At 42.4% G+C, this 19,560-nt stretch overlaps 1 protein-coding gene across 2 annotated transcripts; it reads left to right on the top strand.

The window, feature by feature from the left end:
- Positions 1-3,816: 3,816 nt before the first annotated feature.
- On the top strand, positions 3,817-18,761 carry cyyr1 (cysteine/tyrosine-rich 1). Of its 2 annotated transcripts, none has more exons than XM_080720190.1 (4): positions 3,817-4,084; positions 9,431-9,527; positions 12,963-13,123; positions 18,156-18,761. In XM_080720190.1, exons 1-4 carry the CDS (start codon positions 4,006-4,008, stop codon positions 18,290-18,292), a joined length of 474 nt encoding a protein of 157 aa, XP_080576316.1. In that variant the 5' UTR covers positions 3,817-4,005; the 3' UTR covers positions 18,293-18,761. The 2 variants fall into 2 exon arrangements, with proteins under 2 accessions (XP_080576316.1, XP_080576317.1); XM_080720191.1 differs by lacking the exon at positions 18,156-18,761 and adding an exon at positions 13,781-13,902.
- Positions 18,762-19,560: the final 799 nt, after the last annotated feature.

Consider the following 19,560-nt stretch of genomic DNA (forward strand, 5'->3'; position numbering starts at 1 on the left):
TCGTATCGATTAAAAGGTGAACGATACCCATCCCTATATATAAATATACAACACAACATTCTAATGCAGGGGTCTTAACTCATCTGGTGCCGATCCCGAACTAGTTCGGCTTTATTTCAATCCAATACAATCTTTTTTTTATTAATTCACTTACCCCGAGCTGCTTGTAGAGTCGTGGGTGGTCCTGGCTCGCTAGCCGCTAGCCAGCTAGCCATTCTACTCTGTCCGACGATATATTCCATTAAAAATGGTTTAAAATACATTTTTGAGCTCCCCAATGTTCACCCGATGTTCGGCGCCGCTTCCGATGAGTACACGAGTGTGCCGATCCCGAAGTAGTTCGGCTTTATTTAATTAAATGAATAAAATGATAAGAGGCCTTCTGAAGCCTGGCTTGATTTTCGTAGCTACTAGCCGAAAGCTAACAACGTCCCGGCCGGCCGTAATTTGCGAACGCAATCGCCAATCTCCGCCTAATCCAATGAAAGGCAGCATCTTTAAAGGCTTATATCTCTTTTTTGTGTTTTAGGAAAGCGGCGCGAGGTTTATTTACGGCGAAATTGCCCAAAAATGATCTTTTAGATGACAAAATGGGAATAGCCATTCTGTTAGCATCTTCATCCGGGACATTTCCATGCCGTGCAGGAACGTGAGCACGTCAGGTCCTGGAAGCTGAAGTCCTGGAAGCTAAAGCGCTCGCCTATGAGAGATGCGCTGGCATTCCTTGGCCCCTAGAGGGCGCTGGCGCTCAAAGAGTTAAAGGAGTAGTTCACCCGAATGCATTTGGGTCCCCATCCGGATGGGGACCCCGGATGGGGGTACATTTACTCACATTTTTGTCTTTGGTATGCGACAAATACTAATATTATTGAACTCAAGTTTCCATGGCATGAGTAATCAATAGGAAAAAAAGTCATTTTGGGGGTGAACTACTCCTTTAAACATTGTTCGGGCCAAGGTCCCCTTAGCAGAGAGAAATAAGCAGGGATCCCAACTATGTACTGTACACAATAAAGTTACAGATTAAACTTGTTCATAGTTTTCATGGCTAGATTCTGTTTGACAGCACTGTCATCAGTGTTTAAATTCAATTCAGACCTTCAACCACTAAAACCCTCAATACTTTGCAAACTTAACCTTTGGCCCTATACTAGGCCTGCTCTTAATAATACATTGTATTTGTATTGCACTTTTAATTCACAGGGAATCTCAGAGCGTTACATGGTAAAAGAAACACATCATCAATAATAGAATGTTAAAAGCAAGGTCCCACGATATTGCTGATAATTTAACATGAAAAGGCTTTCTGAAATAGGCCTGTTTTAAAATAGTCCAGGGTCTGTGTGTGGTGCTCTCAAATCAATGGGAAGGCTGTTCCACAGGCATGGTGCTGCTGAGCAGAAGGCCCAGTCCCCCATGGTGTGTAGATTTGTAACAGGGACATCAAGGAGGAATCTGTTTGCTGATCTGAGGTATACGGGTGGAACTTTGTGGAGTTTGTGGAGGCTTAGTTTGTTTCTGTATGTACCGGTAGGTAGGTAGGTAGGTAGGTAGGTAGGTAGGGAGGGAGGGGCATGTCCGTTTATGCAGTTATGAGTGATTATCAGGAGCTTGTAGTCGATCCAGGCTGAAACGGGGAGCCTGTGCAGTGAGAAAAGGATGGGTCACATGGGTGTAGGGCAGCTAGGGCTGTCACAATTATTACATAATCGTCTAATCGTGATTATTTTACATAATCGTGATTATTTTTCATAATCGTCATAATCGTTTCCATGTCAAAAATAGTGGAAATAGCTTGTAGATCGGCTATTTCCACTATCAATGTTCTTTTTTAAGTATAAAGTTGTCAAATATGTCAGTAATTTCTTTGTATATATAGCTTATGTGTCATATCTACCATGTGTAACTTCAAAGCCTATTAGCCAAACAGAAATGTAATTATCAACGTCAAAAACACAATTAAATCGTTAATCGCCAATTATTTGAGTGACAATTAATCGTCATGTAAAATGTCACATCTTCGTGACAGCCCTACATGGGTGTTATGAGATCCTGCTTACAGACTGTCATTAGGACCCTGGCAGCGCTATTCTGAATGTACTGCAGCTTCTGAATACTCTTGCCTGGAATCCCAAAAAAGAGTGTGTTGTAGTAGTGCAGTCTAGAGTAGATAAAGACATGGACAAGTTTCTCTGCATCCCCCACCCCCTGCCAAAAAATAGCAGATCTACAAGCCCACAATGCTAAGAGGTGTTGTGATCTTGTGTAGATCATGCTATTCTCAGTGAACTTTCCCCCCAAAATAAGGATAATAGGGTTCACCCTGTGGTAACTCTGAGGACCCGTAGGGGTCCCGGACCCCTGTTCAAGACTCATGTTGGGAGTGCCTGCTGGCCTACCGGGCCAGGCGCACACATATGCTCAGTGTAGCCTGACAGTGCGTCGCTGGTTCCGTGGTTCGAGTCCCAATCTCGACTACCTTTGCTGCGTCACTCCCCATCTCTCTCCCCATGTCCTGTCAGTCTATTGTCCTGTCAATAAAGGCATAAAAGCCCCAAAACATATTATCTTAAAAAAAGAAGACTCACGTTGAGAGTGAGTTGATATGTAATGATTCACTAAACAATGGAGAAAATCATTTGCTTATTGTATCGCTATTAAAATGACGTTACACACCTAAAGATTATTAGGCCTGTTGTATACATTACAAACCATAATGCACACTCAGGTGGTATCCCTGCAGTGTTACATAATGACCTGTAGATAGTGCCACATACAAAGATAGCCTATATATCATACATGAACTGCAGTCTAATAATCCAGTATGAGAGAGTGTTTTTTACTGGTGATTCAGTCAGAGTGTATGAAAGGGTGCGCTCGTTTTATTGTCCACGACATTGCAAGCGGCGCGAAGGCCAGCGGACCTTGGTCCTGCTCTTCGCCCCCGAGCGCCGCAGGCGCGAGTGGCCGCGAAGAGCGGGCCAGGGCCGCGCGGCCGGCGGAGCGCCGCGCGAGTTACGAAGCCGTGGTGAATGCAATCGTTACGGCCTGGGCAAGCCCACGATAAACGCCCGCGCAGTCCGGTGCGCATTTCCGAACGCACCCTTTCCCCACACTCGGACTGAAACACCAGTAAAAAACACGTAATCCAGTATACTCTACATGTGCACACAGGTGAGCACACACAAAGTTCAAATATGGTTATTTTGTGGGTCACAGCCTGAAATGGTTGAGCCAATGGTGAGAAGGAACAGGGACCCCCTGCTTAATATATTGTTTTGCATTGCCCCCCCCCCCCCCCCCCAACTGGGCCTTCAATAAAGTCAGCCTATTGTGCCTTACCTTCATATACAGCCTACAATTATAGCCTACTATACGCTATTATTTACTATTACATATTTACAACATAATGATGATTCATACAGTTATAACTATTGCTGTGATGCTCATATTAACATATATAATTAATAATAATAATACAATGAAAGTCTGTCTGTCTGTCTGTCTGTCTGTCTGTCTGTCTGTCTGTGTGTGTGTGTGTGTGTGTGTGTGTGTGTGTGTGTGTGTGTGTGTGTGTGTGTGTGTGTGTGTGTGTGTGTGTGTGTCTCTCTCTCTCTCTCTCTCTCTCTCTCTCTCTCTCTCTCTCTCTCTCTCTCTCTCTCTCTCTCTCTCTCTCTCTCTCTGTGATGTGGGAGGAGGGGAGGAGTGGATAGGAGGGAGGGAACTGGGGAGAGCGAGCAAACGGCAGGGACATGAAAAGCTCAACTAGACTCCCTCTCCAAGTGGAGAAACGCGTGGAGGGACAGAACTGAACTGAACCGAAGGAGACCCAGACTGAGAGAACCAAACTTTTATACACTCTATAATCCACGATGCTGGGGTTGGCGGAGGAGGCACACGGGCGCCCCACGACGTTACTGTGTGCGAGAAGCTGTTATCGATGCATGTAACGGTCTTAACGGATCATTCTTCTGAACAGATAGAAGTGAAGGATCCAGCCTCGCCATGGAAGGAGAGACATCTGCGAGAAGCGCCGCAGAAGAACTCCTGATCAGGACTTCACTGCTCTTCTGTTTGTTCAGCAGTGAGTTGGCTCATCCATTGCTGTTTTGTTGTTGTCCCTCTATAATAAATTCTCAGCGGGAGCATTAGTTATTTAACACCTCATCCTCGGTGGGGCCGTTGTTGTTGAACCAGGTTGTTCATAGTTAATTCATGACGTGAACTCGTCATCGAGAGGTTAAACAGGCTGGGAGACGAACACGCGCCGTGCGCCCCAGCATGCGCCTTTAGCGCACAGTTTAGCCTAGTTTGTATAAAAGCCCAGAGGTCTTCAACAGGGGGTCCGCGGAGGTACTGCAGGCGGTCCGTGCAACAGCAATTGTTGCTTGATAGATATATATATTTTTTTTTTTTCAAAAATCTTTAAATATTTTTAAAACCTTTTTCATATTTATGTTAAAAATAAATCATGATTCTGTCCATTTTGAATAGCTTGTAGGTCTAAACATGATTAGGCTACTGTGTAAAGGACAGAATGTTGATCGTATTGAGATTGGTTCTCAGTTAATAAGTAGCCGCAAATTGCAACACTAGATCTTTTTATAATCGGTTGAATCTAGGGTTGCAATACCTCCCATAGGGATCCAATGCATGAAAACAGTTTTTTGCTATCTGATTGTATTAAACGACTTCAAACTCACCAATATTGTGGCTCTATGGAAAGCTTGGAATTTACTCTTGCTATCTGCAAAGTGTTTGTTTCTGAAAAATCCACCGTATAATTGTTATGATTTATTTTCTGTCAAGAAATCCGAGCAGACATGGTTTATTTTCTAAGTGTTGAACTTCGGAAGCGCTCGTCTTCTATAACGCCATGTCCCGCTGCCTCCTGCATTATGTGACATTTAGAACCAGGTGGTCACAGGACCGTTGAGGGATTTTCCACGAGCGCTTCCAAACTCCAGGACTTAGAAAAAATGATCTCCTGAACCAAATTTCTTGGATAGAAAGTAGCTCCTAACATGTCTACTGTGGATTTTTCTGAAACAAACACTTTGCAGATAGAAAGAGTAAATTCCAAGCTTTCCATAGAGCCGCAATATTGGTGAGTTTGACGTCGTTTAACACAATCAGATAGCAAAAAACTGTTTTGATGCATTGGATCCCTATGGGAGGTATTGCAACCCTAGATTCAACCGATTATAAAAAAAAATCTAGTGTTGCAATTTGCGGCTAGTTAATAAGTAGCCTATATGTTTAGAAATGGTAGAGGTCCACCCTGCTTAATGTTTAAATAAATAAATAAGCAGGGACCCCTACCACCTCGTAGGGGGTCCCTTCTCAATCTCCCCATCAGTTTGGGGGTCACTGGCCTGAAAACGTTGAAGACCCTGCCCTAGACTACTTCGTCCTGACAGTGACAAATAATTCCTCGATTCCTTCCTAAATCTGTCCAAAGGGGAGTGGGACCCCCGGGGTTAATGTGGATATTATTATAAGCTCCATTATATTCATCAAAGCCGATGTGAAAGATCATATAGCATACTTTTATATGGATTTGCTGAGTTGGTAATGATGATATTGCATCAACTTATAGACATACAAAAAGAGTGGGCATGTAAAATGTGCTTTTTCCAGACTTAAATCATGTATATTCCACTTTATATCAATGCCGACAATGACTGGATAGGCATAAGCCTATACAGGTTTTGTAGCAATTGTAGAACTTTTAGACCTTAATTTGTAAAATGTTCAAGCATGTTCTAATCATGCACTTTATATTAAATGTTTTAACATTTTGGACAAAATGTTCCCACTCTTCCTCTATACTAGCTAATTATTAGATCCATTTAATATACTGATCTTGCCATGTAAGTCACTCTGAATAAGAGCATCTCCTGAATCTTGAAATGTAGATATTTTAGCTAATCAACGCTCCTTTTCAAATTGAGCTGGGAGTTCATTAAAAAAGTTCCTTTACTACTGCCTCTAGCTAAAACACATGGCAGCCAGGAGGAGTACACTTTTGAAAGCCGTGGGCTGTAGCTACAGCTGAGTGTGGGGGGAAGGGGGAGGCATAGGGGGGAACATGGTGCCATTGTCTCCCTGGGTGTCAAGAGACAGGAGCCAGGAGAGAGAGGGGGGGGGGGGGGGCTAAGAGTCAGGACCACCCAGAATGAGAGCGCCTACTACAGCAAAAGTGTTGTCTGGGAGAGTGGGGAGCTCTGCTGAGGCTTTCACCTGGAAGTGAAATACGTTTATGAATAACCGTGCGGTGCAACAGCTCCTCTCTGTAAAGGTCTTTAGCACAGGGGGTCTTCAACAGGGGGTCCGGGATCCCTAAGGGGGTCCTCAGACTAGAGATACTGCAAATTTTTACACAAACCACGTGAATCCTCGCATCCCTGGGGTTAGGGTTCGCCTAACCCTATTCTAGGGCACAGACAGAAAATCTGATATTTTTTGGCAAAGAGGTTTGGTGTACAGGGGAAAAAAAGAGCACACTCAAGCAAACTCAAGTACCAGGCCAAAGGTACATTTTCGATATCAAAGTATTGAGGGTTTAAGTGGTTTAGTGTCTGAAAACACCCATTTAACTTGAATCCAATTTGTAGAGGGGGTCCCTGCTTCATCCCTCTCTCAGCTAAGCGGGTCCTTGGCTTGAAGAATGTTGAAGAACCCTGCTTTAGCAGAATATAATTTATACAGAGGGGTCAAAATGCAAGGCCTGTGCTCTGCTTTCTATGCCCATATATCTGCTTTCTATGCCCATATATCTGCTAGTGCTTTCTATGCCCATACATCCCTGAATTCTTGCATGGTGAGTATACACATGCACAGAGCATTCAGGTTCTGGGAAATTTCTGAATGGAAACAGATGTTTTCTTAGCCAGCGGAAACGCACACACGTACTCATTACGTGTATCTGAATGCACGCGCGAATCAAGAATAGCCCCCTGATTGCATTGCTTTTTATGCATCTGACCTTTCAAAGGCCCAGTCAGTCACGCCATACTCTGCCACACCATGCTTTGCAGCTTTTCTTTTCTTTTTTTCTCCCCGTGACAGAGGAAAGACAAACATCGCTCCCAGTTCACAAAAGCGAGGAAAAACCTTCAAACATAAAAAGGCTCTGCTGTGTCATCACCAGCGCTGCGTGTCTGGGCTAGTACACACACAGCTGTGTGCACACTGTGCTGTTGAATTAATAGGCTTTAATGACACTGCGTTCAGCTCATCGCAAGCAGACACACTCGCAAGCACAGGGGTGTCGCACAAAATTCGGGGCCCTGCGTACAAGGATCCACTCACATTTTGTGCTTTAACTATTGAAAAAATAGCAGACCTACAAGCTCGCAGCGCACCACGGACTGCCGCCCTACGAGCTTGTAGATCTGCTATTTTTGAAAACATTGTGAAAAGTCTTTGAATATTTCAAATCCTTCTAAGGGTTTTTGAAAAAACTATGTTTCTATGTCAGTGGTTCTCAAACCTTTTCATGTGAAGGACCCCCAAAATGATATGTATTTGGCCACGGACCCCAATGTCAAAATATGTAGTTCCAACTTCCAGGGCCCCCCAGAGCAAAATTTGAGTCACAAATGTTCGCTTAAAAAATACATATATTCAAAGATTTGCACACATTTTCACGACTTTTCAAAAATATGCAGATCTACAAGCTCGCTGTGAGCTTGTATATCTGCTATTTTTCAATAGCTAAAGTATAAAATAATTCCAGGCCCTCCACCTTGGGCCCTAGTAGTAACTCAGTCCCACTTTCCCCCCTTGTGACGCCCATGCTCAAACATACAGTACATGCACACATAACGCATGTCTGCCAGACTGGATCTGTAAGCACGCCATCAATCATGTACCTCGGATGGCCAAAATGCATCTCCTGATCTTAACTGAATGGGCATGCTTTGTGTTTTGAAGAAAGGCACAAAGATTTAAAGACGGGCAGCAGATCATTGAAAAGCTGGAAACACAGAACCAAGTAAATGTTGTATTCTCATCTCATCAACACAAAAGATGTTATATCCATTTTGGAAATCTGTGTTTGAAAACTCAGACCCAAGCTCCATATGAATTATGAACAAATCATCATCATCATCATCATCATCATCATCATCAATGCATTTTGTTTCTCTGTTAACAGTAGAAATGTACCCAGAGTCAGAGCATTGCAAAAAAGGTGGTTTGGAGTGTTCAAGATTTACTACGTACCGGTACATTAATATAGACCAATACACCTGGCAACTTCCTCCACTTTCAGTGTCATGGTTCTTCTGTTGTCAATCAATAGGGGCACCCGCTGGCCTGGGGGCCCAGGCGCGTACCACGTAGGCTCGTAGGTACCTGGGCTGCTGCTTTATCTGCAGTTTTGGAGAACCTTTCACATAGCCATGATGAAAAATAAAGGGCAACCGTTTTGGAGAACCTTTCACATAGCCATGATGAAAAATAAAGGGCAACCGTCGGGTAGACATGGATTCATAAGTAAATATAATATTTGGCCTACCGTGATTCCAAGTTTCTTTTATTTGATACGATGAATCTGTTTTGGTGTTACTGAATCACACAGGCACATAAGGGTGGCTGTGTTTTTAAAAGGTGTGACTTGTGTACAGGAAACACTTTAGGCCTACACGTGTTTAAAAGTAGCGGATCTGAACCACACAGTGCTCTTTTAAGTGTCCACACTGCCAAAGTGCTCTGTGCTTCCATAATGAGTCAACTGTGTCCTTAATTCTGCAAGACTGCTTTGAGGGTATAATTAGAAGCCGTTGGGATGTGGTTGTTTGCTTCTAATGCTTTGAGGTTAGTCCATGAAAGGTTTCATTAAAGCACATTAAAGTATCATTTTTTTTCTTCATCTGGGTAAAAGGTTAAAAGGAAAAGGAAAGTGTGAAGTCTTTCCCCAGAGAAAATACATTCAAGCTGATGTCCCTATTTTGGAGAGAGAGAGAGAGAGATGAGGTGCGCTCACCACTGGCATCACCAGGAATGCTGGTCCCTCATTGGCTGTTAATGATGACGTTGCCAGAAATGCTGGTCCCTGATTGGGCTACGAGCTTAAACACACACGGCTACCTACCTACATATGCTGCAGCCGAACGCAGTACTTGCGCTCTCTGCTTGCGCAAGTAATTACCTCTTACAACATTTTTGCATGTTCCAGACAGCGTGCGGGACCTTTTTGTTAGACTTTATTATCAGAGATCCCCTTTTGAATATTACTAAATTACCTCTTAAAAACACTCCATTTTGGGACTGTGCAAATGGTCAAAAGTCGTAATATTTAAAAAGAGAAGTTATTTCCCTTAATAAATAATGGAAATATCTATTTACTATAGCCTACGGGATGTTTTTTAAAAGGAAAAACGAACATGATTCATTAACGTGTGTGTGTGTGTGTGTCCAGCAGGCAGTGATGCACAGTGTAATGGCTGCTTGGAGTACTGCTGTGAGGGCTCGCCACCTTTCTGTTGTTCCTACTACGCCTACGTCGGAGACGTGCTCTCGTAAGTCACACACACCATAGAATGTAAAAAAAGAATGGACAGAGGGAACACATTGCACCCATTTGTTTCTACAGACCGGCCAAATCCACCATCTTGGAATTTCCGGTCTTGAAAAGCAACCCGGAAACGAATCCTATTGGCCTGTTCTCAGTAGAACCTGTAGAAGTCCTAGGGGCACGGTGGCGTAGTGGTTAGCGCTTCGCCTCACAGCTAGAATGTCCTGGGTTCGATTCCCGCTGGGGGACGCTGGGGGCGTGTTCCTCCCACACCCTAGTAGGGTTGGCGATAGGGCCTTTCTGTGTGGAGTTTGCATGTTCTCCCTGTGTCTCCTAGGGTAATGCCCTCACAAAAACATGCAGTTGTCCTAGAGGCATACCTTAATCAAAGATGTTTAATATAGTAAGATACACATTCTCAATTTGTAGCCACTAGAGGAGACATGATGAATCCTACAAAAATCCTGCAAATGGTCTTTTTTGACCCTCATTTTATTATGAAAAATGTGGGAATAGTGTGATGATTGTGTCCAATACACCAGTGACCATGGGGCTAAAGAATGGTTCAGAAGATGTGTTCATGTTCACTCTTCCATTGGAATGAATAGATTTAAACCTGCTTCCCGTCTCCTAAAAAGGCGTCCGGAGATGGCGAGTCTTGCTATTTCCGCCTTGGCCTTAATTCAGAGGTGGGCAGCTTAGATGATGGAGAGGGCCAATATATTTTCACACTCACTCCAGAAGGCCACATTGCATATACTGTCAGGCAGAAACCTCTTATCTCCGTATTGTAACTCTTTTTTTGGAGCGGTGAAAGCGCTCCCAATGAACAGGTATATCCGTGGGTATGTGGCTGGCTGGCTGGCTGGCTGGGTGGCTGGCTGGCCCTGTCCGTAGCCTGGGCAATACCTTGAGTGGCCACACACAACACACTAGTTAAAGGAGGGGCGCTGTTTTGTGCAGGCCAGGCACACTCACCACTCACTCACAGGCACAGTTTACACTCACTCACTCACTCACATAGGGTACAGCTGCTCAAATTCACCGCTCCACTTCGAACCGAGGTTTGATTTTTAATGAATGCCCTACTTCGTCATTCTATGTCACCCAAAAATAGCAAAAACAGCAGATCTACAAGCACAAATCCCCTCGCACTGCAGTGCGTTTTCAGCTTTTAGATCTGCTACATGCCCTTGGGCATCCTACATTATCGTCAATTTTAAAATGGGATCCATATGGGACCATAATTACCAAAACACATATCATGATAATTGAAAGAAAACTAACAGTCTGTTTGTGTTTATGGCAGAAAGGATCTTTCTGATAGAAAGGCAGGGCTTTCTGTCTCTCTCACACAAACGCACACGCACGCGAGCGTACACACACACACACACACACATGTGCACGCGTACACACGCACACACGCTCAGTGTTCATCTAAATGCTGACAAACACACACCAGCTGTTGGGTCACTTGGGTGTCTCGTCACCTTTGACCTGTGCATGTCACCCTTTCAGAAGGCCGTTCTCGTCACTTTCTTGCACCATACAGCTGTGTGTATGTGGTTCTCCTTCTCATGCCAAGGACCCCCGAATTGATATGTTTTAGGCTGTGTGGAACCCTATTTGAAGAATGAAAAGAAATACGTTTGGATTTTTTGATCATTTCAGTATCTTGTGCAAGGTCTAGGCATCCCTTCTCACTCTCTAGTCTAGACCATACTGGCAGCCCGGGGGCCACATAACTTCAAGCGGCCCACAGGTTAATATCGTAATGCTGATATATTATATTAATTCCAAACATGCAAAACAGGACCTACTTTAATATTTTCAGTCGATATTAGTAGTTTTGGAATTGGATGACTAGTATTAAAATGTTGTTTATATCCAACTTATTTGTACTAAAGTTCATAAAGTCAGCATATTGTAAGTATAACTAAATGCATTTGAGTATAACTAAAAGATTTACTAAAATGCCAGTCTACAAATGGAAAACATGCCACATTATGACACATTTTGCGTTTAGACTGGCTATTAGGTACTTATTCGTAACAGTAGAATGATGGAGTCGGACATTAATTTATGAAATAAGTTGCTTCAAATATGGAGATAAGAGGTTTCTGTCGACAGCAACAGTATGCAATGTGGCCCCCTGGAGTGAGTGTGGAAATACATTGGCCCCCTCTACCCCTCTACCCCTCTACCACCCCTGCTCTAGACCTAGGGTTCCCAAACATTTCAGGCTGTGAAAACCCCAAAATAATCATATGTGAACCCTGACAAGCACTTGGAATGGTAGGCATTACATTTGGCCAATTTGGTATTTAAAAGAAGAAAAAAAAACAGCTAAAAGTCCTTAAATTGTCACTCTAGAAATGTGCAGTGTCTTTATACATTAGTTTACTGTTGAGTGAGAAAACACTGTTGCACATTAAGCTAATCATCTGGGGACCCCGCTTGAATATCGCAAGTGCTCAAAACCGATCATTCTTATACATTCTCTAATTGGTTTAAAGTTTAACTTCTAAGAGTGGAGTGAAACTCTTCTTCATTCCTTTGGCGGAGGCCCCCCCTGGAGTCGTCGTCCCCTCTAGTACATACAGAATTACAGATGCCCTTCTCTCTCTCTCACACACGCGCATGCACGCACACACACGTACACACGCGCACACACACACACACACACACACACACACACACACACACACACACACACACACACACACACACACACACACACACACACACACACACACGTGCGCAGGTCTAACATTATTAGCTCAGGTGTCGATCAATTGATTGTGTGTTCAAAGGAGACGCAATGCCACATCATTGACGTGTACAGGAAACAAGCTTGTTTACAGGAAATTGGTACGAGACAAGACAAAATCAATCCAGCTTTTAACATGGGTGCTTATGGACAGACAGACCTTTAGACCTTTATTGATTCCTGTGGGTGAAATGGCAACACGTGAGGGAACGAAAGGGAAATGTTCACACTTTTGCTCATCTCACCTTAGAAAAACTTTATTATGCTTCAACCAAGACCTGATGAAGACCCATTTGGGTCTTCATTCTGGAGGGTCCCTGGCACAAAACATTTTCAGATGGCGGTCCGTGGCCAAATACGTGAAAACCTTGTATGTCCAAAACCTTTTGCATTTTTCATTTTAAAAATGATTTAAACTAGTGAAAACAGCCGATCTACAAGCACACAACGCCTCGCACCAACAGATCAGCTGTTTTCACTACCTATGTAGTGAAAACAGCCTCGTTGTCGCGAGGTTTCCACGCGACAACGACGATATGAATGTGGGAGTTTGAGTACCACTGATTTAGAAGGCATTCATAGAATCTGCTTCAGGTCTTTTATGTCAATTGTGTTCAGCCAATAAATTGAGTTAATGAATTTGTGTCCGTGTGTGTGTTCGTGTTTCAGTGGGACTGCGATCTCGGGCATTGTCTTCGGCGTGGTGTTCCTCATGGGGGCAGTGGCGGCCCTGTTCCTGTGTGTGTGCATGTGCATGAAGAACGGGCGCGGCGCGCGCGTGGGCGTCTTCAACAGCTCCTACATCAACACTGTGACCCAAGGCTACCCGGGTAAGACATACACGCACACACACGATTGCGTCACTATACTTGTGAGGCCCTCAACATTGTAGCTCAGCGGCTTTGAATGAAATTTTTAGACAGGTATGTTTTTTGGGCTACCAAAGCTAAAAAATGAAAAAGTTAAAAATGCCAAACTTCTGCGAGGGGTCAATGTGTTCCTGCAGGTTAACACCAGTGCACTACTCCAGAGGAAATGTTGGGTAAAGAATATTCATAATAATAAAAAATTAATAAAGTTACTAAAATGTACAACTAAATAAGGGGTGGGCATCCTTTTTCTTAACCATTTGTCCAAGGCTGCCAGAAGATGTAAACCATTGCTATGATATCATAGTGTAGGCTGCTAATTAGAATACAATATAAGCGATATAATAAGTAAATAATTTAACAAGGAAACATAACAAAGAGTGAGCCAATAAATGAATAATGAATGAATAACGCAGACAAATCACACGCTGACTTTCTGGGATAGATAAAAACTACAATGGTTGTTTTTGATCAACTTCAAGCTATAAATAACCCAATCTGATAAACCTGGTAGCTCAAAAAGTGGTGGTTTCTCCACTGCCTGGGAAACCACCTCTCTAAACACTCTCTAAATAATACAGACGGGTCATAAGAGCCCTACCTCTGTGTTGTTCACAGCCATCTACTTTGCCGGGGGACCCGATGGCGTTTACCGCCGTGGATACAGCGACCTGCATGCCGCGCACAGCGTCACGGAGGCCCCTGTGCATCTCTTCCGTGTTTGACATGACAGCACAGCGTCACCACGGATGGAAATTCACCAACCTTTGAAAAATCACTGAAGTCTTTCCGATCCACCCACGGGAGCCCCCAAAAGATGCCCTCGGGTGTGTGCTAGAATCGGATGATAATCCTTGTCCGTAAGCGACCATCTATTTGAAAGATAGTGGCTCTCGGGCCCCACTATGTGCTGTTTTTCCATTGTCTCCTAAAGACGAGGAAAAGTTTTTTTTCCCCGTTTACGTCATCAACGTGTCAGGTGACATCCAAAGAAAATATATAAGTGGTGCTCAAATCTTTTAACACGTTAGGTGCCTTAGACGGAGATCTCCGTTTTAGGCTAATAAGTATACACTTCTGTGCCAGTGTTTTCAGTGTTTTTACCATGTTTTTCAAGGGCGATCGCGCGCGTGCACACTGCCGTGCGTGTGCTCCGATTCGTTGCGGAGCATTCTATACTAGTGCTACCAATGCATTTCAATGGGAATGAAGCGGTTTGTTCCAGTCCCATTGAAATACTTTGGCAGAATCCGCAAGAGAAAGATCCACAAGCTCAAAACGCGAAGCTTCACACCGCGTTTCGAGCTTGTCGATCTGCTACTTTTTAAGCTGTTGTGTGACGCCGTAGTGTGATCAATTAGGGGCATTAATTTACGAAAAAACAAAGTTAAAATATGTAGATAAATGGTAAATGTTGCATGTAGCGCCTTTATCCAAGGCACTTTACAGAGATTGTGCATTACATTACATTCACCCACACATTCATACACTGATGGCGGAGGAAACCATGCAAGGCACCAACCTGCTCCCCGGTACAACTAGGGGTTCAGAGTCTTGCTCAAGGACTCTTCGACATTAACTCTGGGGGAGCCCGGGATCGAACTGGGAACCTTTCGGGAACCCTCTGTGTTCTACCCCGTTTCTCTAGCAACTGCAGCCCCAGATAAGAGGTTTCTTCCTGGCGGCAACCCAATGCCTTCTAAATCCTACGAGTTTTCTGAAAAACACATGTTGCTATATAGTATATAGCTGAAATCTAAAATGACACAGATGCTTTCTCGGTTTTAATGGATTGAAGTATATTCTGTAGCTGAAATCTAAAATTAAATGTTACAAAATGTATCATACATTTGGCAACATTACCTAAAACTCTCCGTATCATTAAATGTCCTTTTCAAGCTCAGATTTGAGTTCAAACTACAGCATTTTAAAAGGCATTTTCTTTCAAGGTATATTGATATAAATGCGACAATTACAGTAGATGTTGCAATTACAATGCACAATTTGGGCATTTGACAGGCAGACCTATCCAAAGCTTATGAGTGGGAAATTAAGAGTAAATTACCTTGATCAAGGTAAATCTTCACATAAATGGAGTACAAAGAAACCAATTTAGTGCTACAAATTATCGAGGATAATAACAGGTAAACATAACACCTATCAAGCTCAAAACACTTAGATTTGGTGTAGAGGGGGGTAGAAAGAGGGGGTAGAAAGAGGTATTATGTGATTAACTGCTCTTTAAATGAAAGTTCTTTTCCAGTTTGAGTTGCTGGACTTTGGATCTATTTTCCCAAAGGTAAACTGTCTTCAAACCCCTGTTTCTGTATGTCGGGACATGATATAGAATTCATGTCTTAAATCGCACATAATATCTCATCACTTCTAATCTTACCTCTTGTTTGATGTAGTCTTTGGTTCATATTATATATATTTATTAATTATATTTATTATTTCACTGTACACTTGCAATGTTTGTACATCTAAGTATGTTTCAGAGGTTTACATTTCTTGCCTGGAAACCAGACGAATCTGAAATTGTTTGTGCTGCACTTTCTTTCAGTTGAGCACTTGAAGCCATGCGAACGGCAAGAATAGGGCATAGCGGTGGAAGTGGTTTTCTGGTGCCACTAAAAAATCTGACATTAATTTTAAAATAATTGATATAAATAATTGTAAATCTCTATGGTAAAAATGAATCTCAGATTATTATTGTTATTTATTTTTTTATTTTTTTTGAGTGGCACCAGAAAAAAAAGAAGAAAAAAAAATTCAAATTACCTCATGTGAAAAGGTTTTTGAGTAAAGGATGGTATAGGTATACCGGTAGATAGGTGCTATATATGGGTATAGATACACTATTGGCAGAATAGTGACTTGTGCTTTATTTGTATTTGTAATAATTGCAATGAACTGAATTATTTGTATTGTAATAATTGCATTAACTGAATTATAGTTTAATTAAACTACTCATTTGGCTGAGGGCCCCCTGAAAAATCCCCTCAAGGACCGCTGGGCGTTCACAGACCCCACTTTGAAAACCACTGGATTTAGGCTATATGCCTGATTTTGTTTACACTTGAATATCATCGTTGTGGTCAGCCGTAGACTTTTTCAATAAAGGTGAAATGCCTTAAGTGTTGTTCCTCTTTGATCTTAAAATAGAAACTTGTTGGTGCAATACATGTTTCTGATTGTAGACTTGTTTTCTGCAACGCTGTCAATAAATCTCCATTGCCCTCATCTTCATGCTCATCACTGTATAGTTCAGCAATTCAACCACTAGAGGGCGTAGCTCTCCTATCAAAGTTGTAAAATGAGACAAGTATCTTGGTGCTTGGAGTAGCTTTGACTATTTAGTCTGTAATCTCTTCATATTATAAGTAAAACTTTAGACCTATTTGCATGAGAAATCATAGCCTGTCATTGCCAAATAAACTCTAAACTAAGAAAATGTATCTCATATTGTATCTTGGAAAGGCTACCTTACAACACTATAAAAATGTAAATTTGCTGTCTGAAATGCTTATTAGTCAGTTAGGCAAGGGTAGCTTAGTATGAAGCTTTTAAAACAAATGTGAGGATTTCTTTCCCAGGATTTTTCAGTCACTTTTTGTGACAAAATGTTCAACTGTATTTAAATGTATCTCTCTCTCTATTCAATTCAAAGGGGCTTTATTGGCATGAGAAAACATACGTTTACATTGGCAAAGCAAAACTGGACCAACACAATTAAAACAAAACAATGTATGTACAATTAAATGGGAATGCCAAGGTCATTCGATGTACAGTTTTATTGAGGTTAAACTTATGTTTAAGAATAAGGTTAGGTTTAAGCATAGCTTTACTTAGGTTACGTTTAGGTTAGGAATATGTTTATATATGGCATAGTTTTACTGAGGTTAAGTGTAGGAATAAGGTTAGGTTTAGGCATTGTTTTACTGAGGTTACGTTTGGGAATACCTGGTGGCACCCGCTCCGAGGTCGCCGGATTTGACCCCGGGGCTAGGATGTTTCGGGACGAGGCGAGCATTCTTATATTCTTCACCCTAGTCTTAGCTTGACACTCTCGTAGATGTATTTCATCGATGTTGACATTTTCAATCTACGAGTGTTTTAGGTTTTAGGCTTCAATCTCATGCTGCCCTGGAAGTGGAGCCTGCAAGGCCCCCCCTAACACGCACAAATGAAAAATATAAGCTGCTTACCCTCTTGCCCCAAATGTTCACTAGGCTTGCTGCATCTTTGCACAATGTATTATTCCATATTTTTCAATAAAGAAGCGTTCTAATCCCGTCTGTGGCCAAACACATGTTTTTTTTCCCCGCCTTGTTTACTTGCTGTTTACATTGACTGCAATTCCGGCTTTTACCGGATGCGCTCCCTCACAGAGATAGTGTCCCAACTCTCCACTCTTATCCTCCGATATGATAAACTCACTGAAGCTCAGACCCTAAATTTATCTGTAACACTTAGGGGCCTGTTGGGGCGACGACAGTATGTTAAAACAGGAGGGAAATACATTTAGGCTCTGTAAATTGTATAACTTGTTGTCTCAGGTTGGTTCCATTTCCCATAGCTTCGCTTGATTGGAGCAGCAGCATCTTCTCATAATACCACTTTTAAACGTGGCGTCCCCTATTTTAGGCCCATTGGGAACTTCCGACAGAATCGGCCACACGCGTGAACAAAAAACACTTGTTTATTGAAAAATATGGACTAATACATTGTGCAAAGACTGTGAGCCTAGTTGACATTTGGGGCACGAGGGTAAGCACCTTATTTCTTTTCATTTGTGCGTGTTCGGAGCCTTGCAGGCTCCACTGGTGAGATTCCAGGGCAGAATTCCAGCTGAACCCTGGCGCTCCTAGATTGAAAAAGTCAACATCGATGAAATACATCTACGAGAGTCTTAATCTAAGGCTAACTTCACCCAAGAGTTTTTTTTGTCATTGGTTATGTTTTCAAACTCTCCTCTCTCTGTCTCTCTCAGGTCCACCACCTCCCTACACCTACAACTACGAGATGTTCCCCTCCCCCCTGCACCCCCCACCCTACACCCCCACGCAGCCCAGGGCAGACGGCTACTCCCCTCCACCGCCTTACCCTGGAGGCTGCGCTTACAAGTGACCCCCTGCAGGGGGCACTGAAACCACAAACCATTTTAGCGTGCCACATGACCTGTACAACCTGTCTTGTACTTCTTCTGATGTCAAGTTAACTGTGGTATGAAAATGGACCCATATGGTCCAATTCAAACACTCACGGTAACAATTAGCTGTGTTTTAGGGGGAAAAACTGTGAAAGGTGTTTGTTTTTTCCCCCCCAAGTGTGGGCGGTTTACAATGCTGTGCACATCAAAGGAAGCAACATGCTTTTCTCAAGGTGAAGATGTAATTTGACACAACACGTGGAAGTTTTTTTTTTTTTCTCTCCTCATTTTATTTTAAGGCAAAAGACTTTTGAGGGCACAGAACATGGTCCCCTTGTCCCGTGAGACACAGCAGAATAGGTGCTGTCTTTTTGAATTTTGTGTCCTACTTTTTTTCTTTCTTTCTTTTTTTTTGTTGTCGTTTTGGACGTTTGGTCTTGAACGTGATTCGGGTCATTGATATCGCTTGAAAGAAAACAAACCTGTATAAACTTGAGTATTATACTTGCTGGACGGAGGACTTAATGATTAGGTGTGTTTATTATTTTAACTGCAGTGTGAATTTAACTTCCGAGAGTGTAAGAATGAATGAGAATGAAGAAAATAAATGTTTAGTATTCTTTTTCTTCTTTATTTGAATCTTTTTGACTGTTTTTAGTTTATTTGTCATTTTACACAGCGTTAGATGAACACTGAAGGTTTTACTGGACAAGTGGACGTACGATGGTGGATTGGCCTTTTTCTGACTTTACTTGAAACCAAGGATTATACTATTTATAAGGACGGATGGTTGGAGTCGACCAAATGAGCCCATTAAGAATTGAGGCTGATTAACAGTTTTATGAAGAAATAATAAAAAACATTTTCATCTCAAGGACCACCCAAAATTATATGTATTTGGTATATTCGTGGACCCTCATCTCAAACTATTTTGTTCCACGGGACCCCCCAGAAGTAAACATTTTAGTTAAAAAATGTTCACTTTAAAATTTTTTCAAAGATAGTAGATCTACAAGCTCGCAGCGTGGCACAAAGTGACGCGCTGTGACGCGCTGTGAGCTTGTATACAGTATCTGCTATGTTTTAATTAGCCAAAGTATAAAATGACGCCACTGCTTTCCCGGGTTTAATGGGTTGATCCAAGTGTTTGTTGTTTCTTTGCTTTTTTCCCCATAATAAAACTCAATGGCCCGGATGTCATCCTAGTTTTATGGAAAAAGTAATGAGATTACATTTATGAAGAGAC

This window comes from Nannobrachium achirus (genome assembly GCF_963921795.1).
Source record: "Nannobrachium achirus genome assembly, chromosome: 24".
NCBI lineage: Eukaryota > Metazoa > Chordata > Actinopteri > Myctophiformes > Myctophidae > Nannobrachium > Nannobrachium achirus.

Excerpts from the sequence above, each read along its gene's own strand:
- cyyr1 (XM_080720190.1), top strand. The coding sequence starts at position 4,006 with ATGGAAGGAGAGACATCTGCGAGAAGCGCCGCAGAAGAACTCCTGATC. Across the intron at positions 9,528-12,962 it reads TACGTCGGAGACGTGCTCTC|TGGGACTGCGATCTCGGGCA; the intron begins GTAAGTCACACA and ends TTCGTGTTTCAG. Across the intron at positions 13,124-18,155 it reads TGTGACCCAAGGCTACCCGG|GTCCACCACCTCCCTACACC; the intron begins GTAAGACATACA and ends TGTCTCTCTCAG.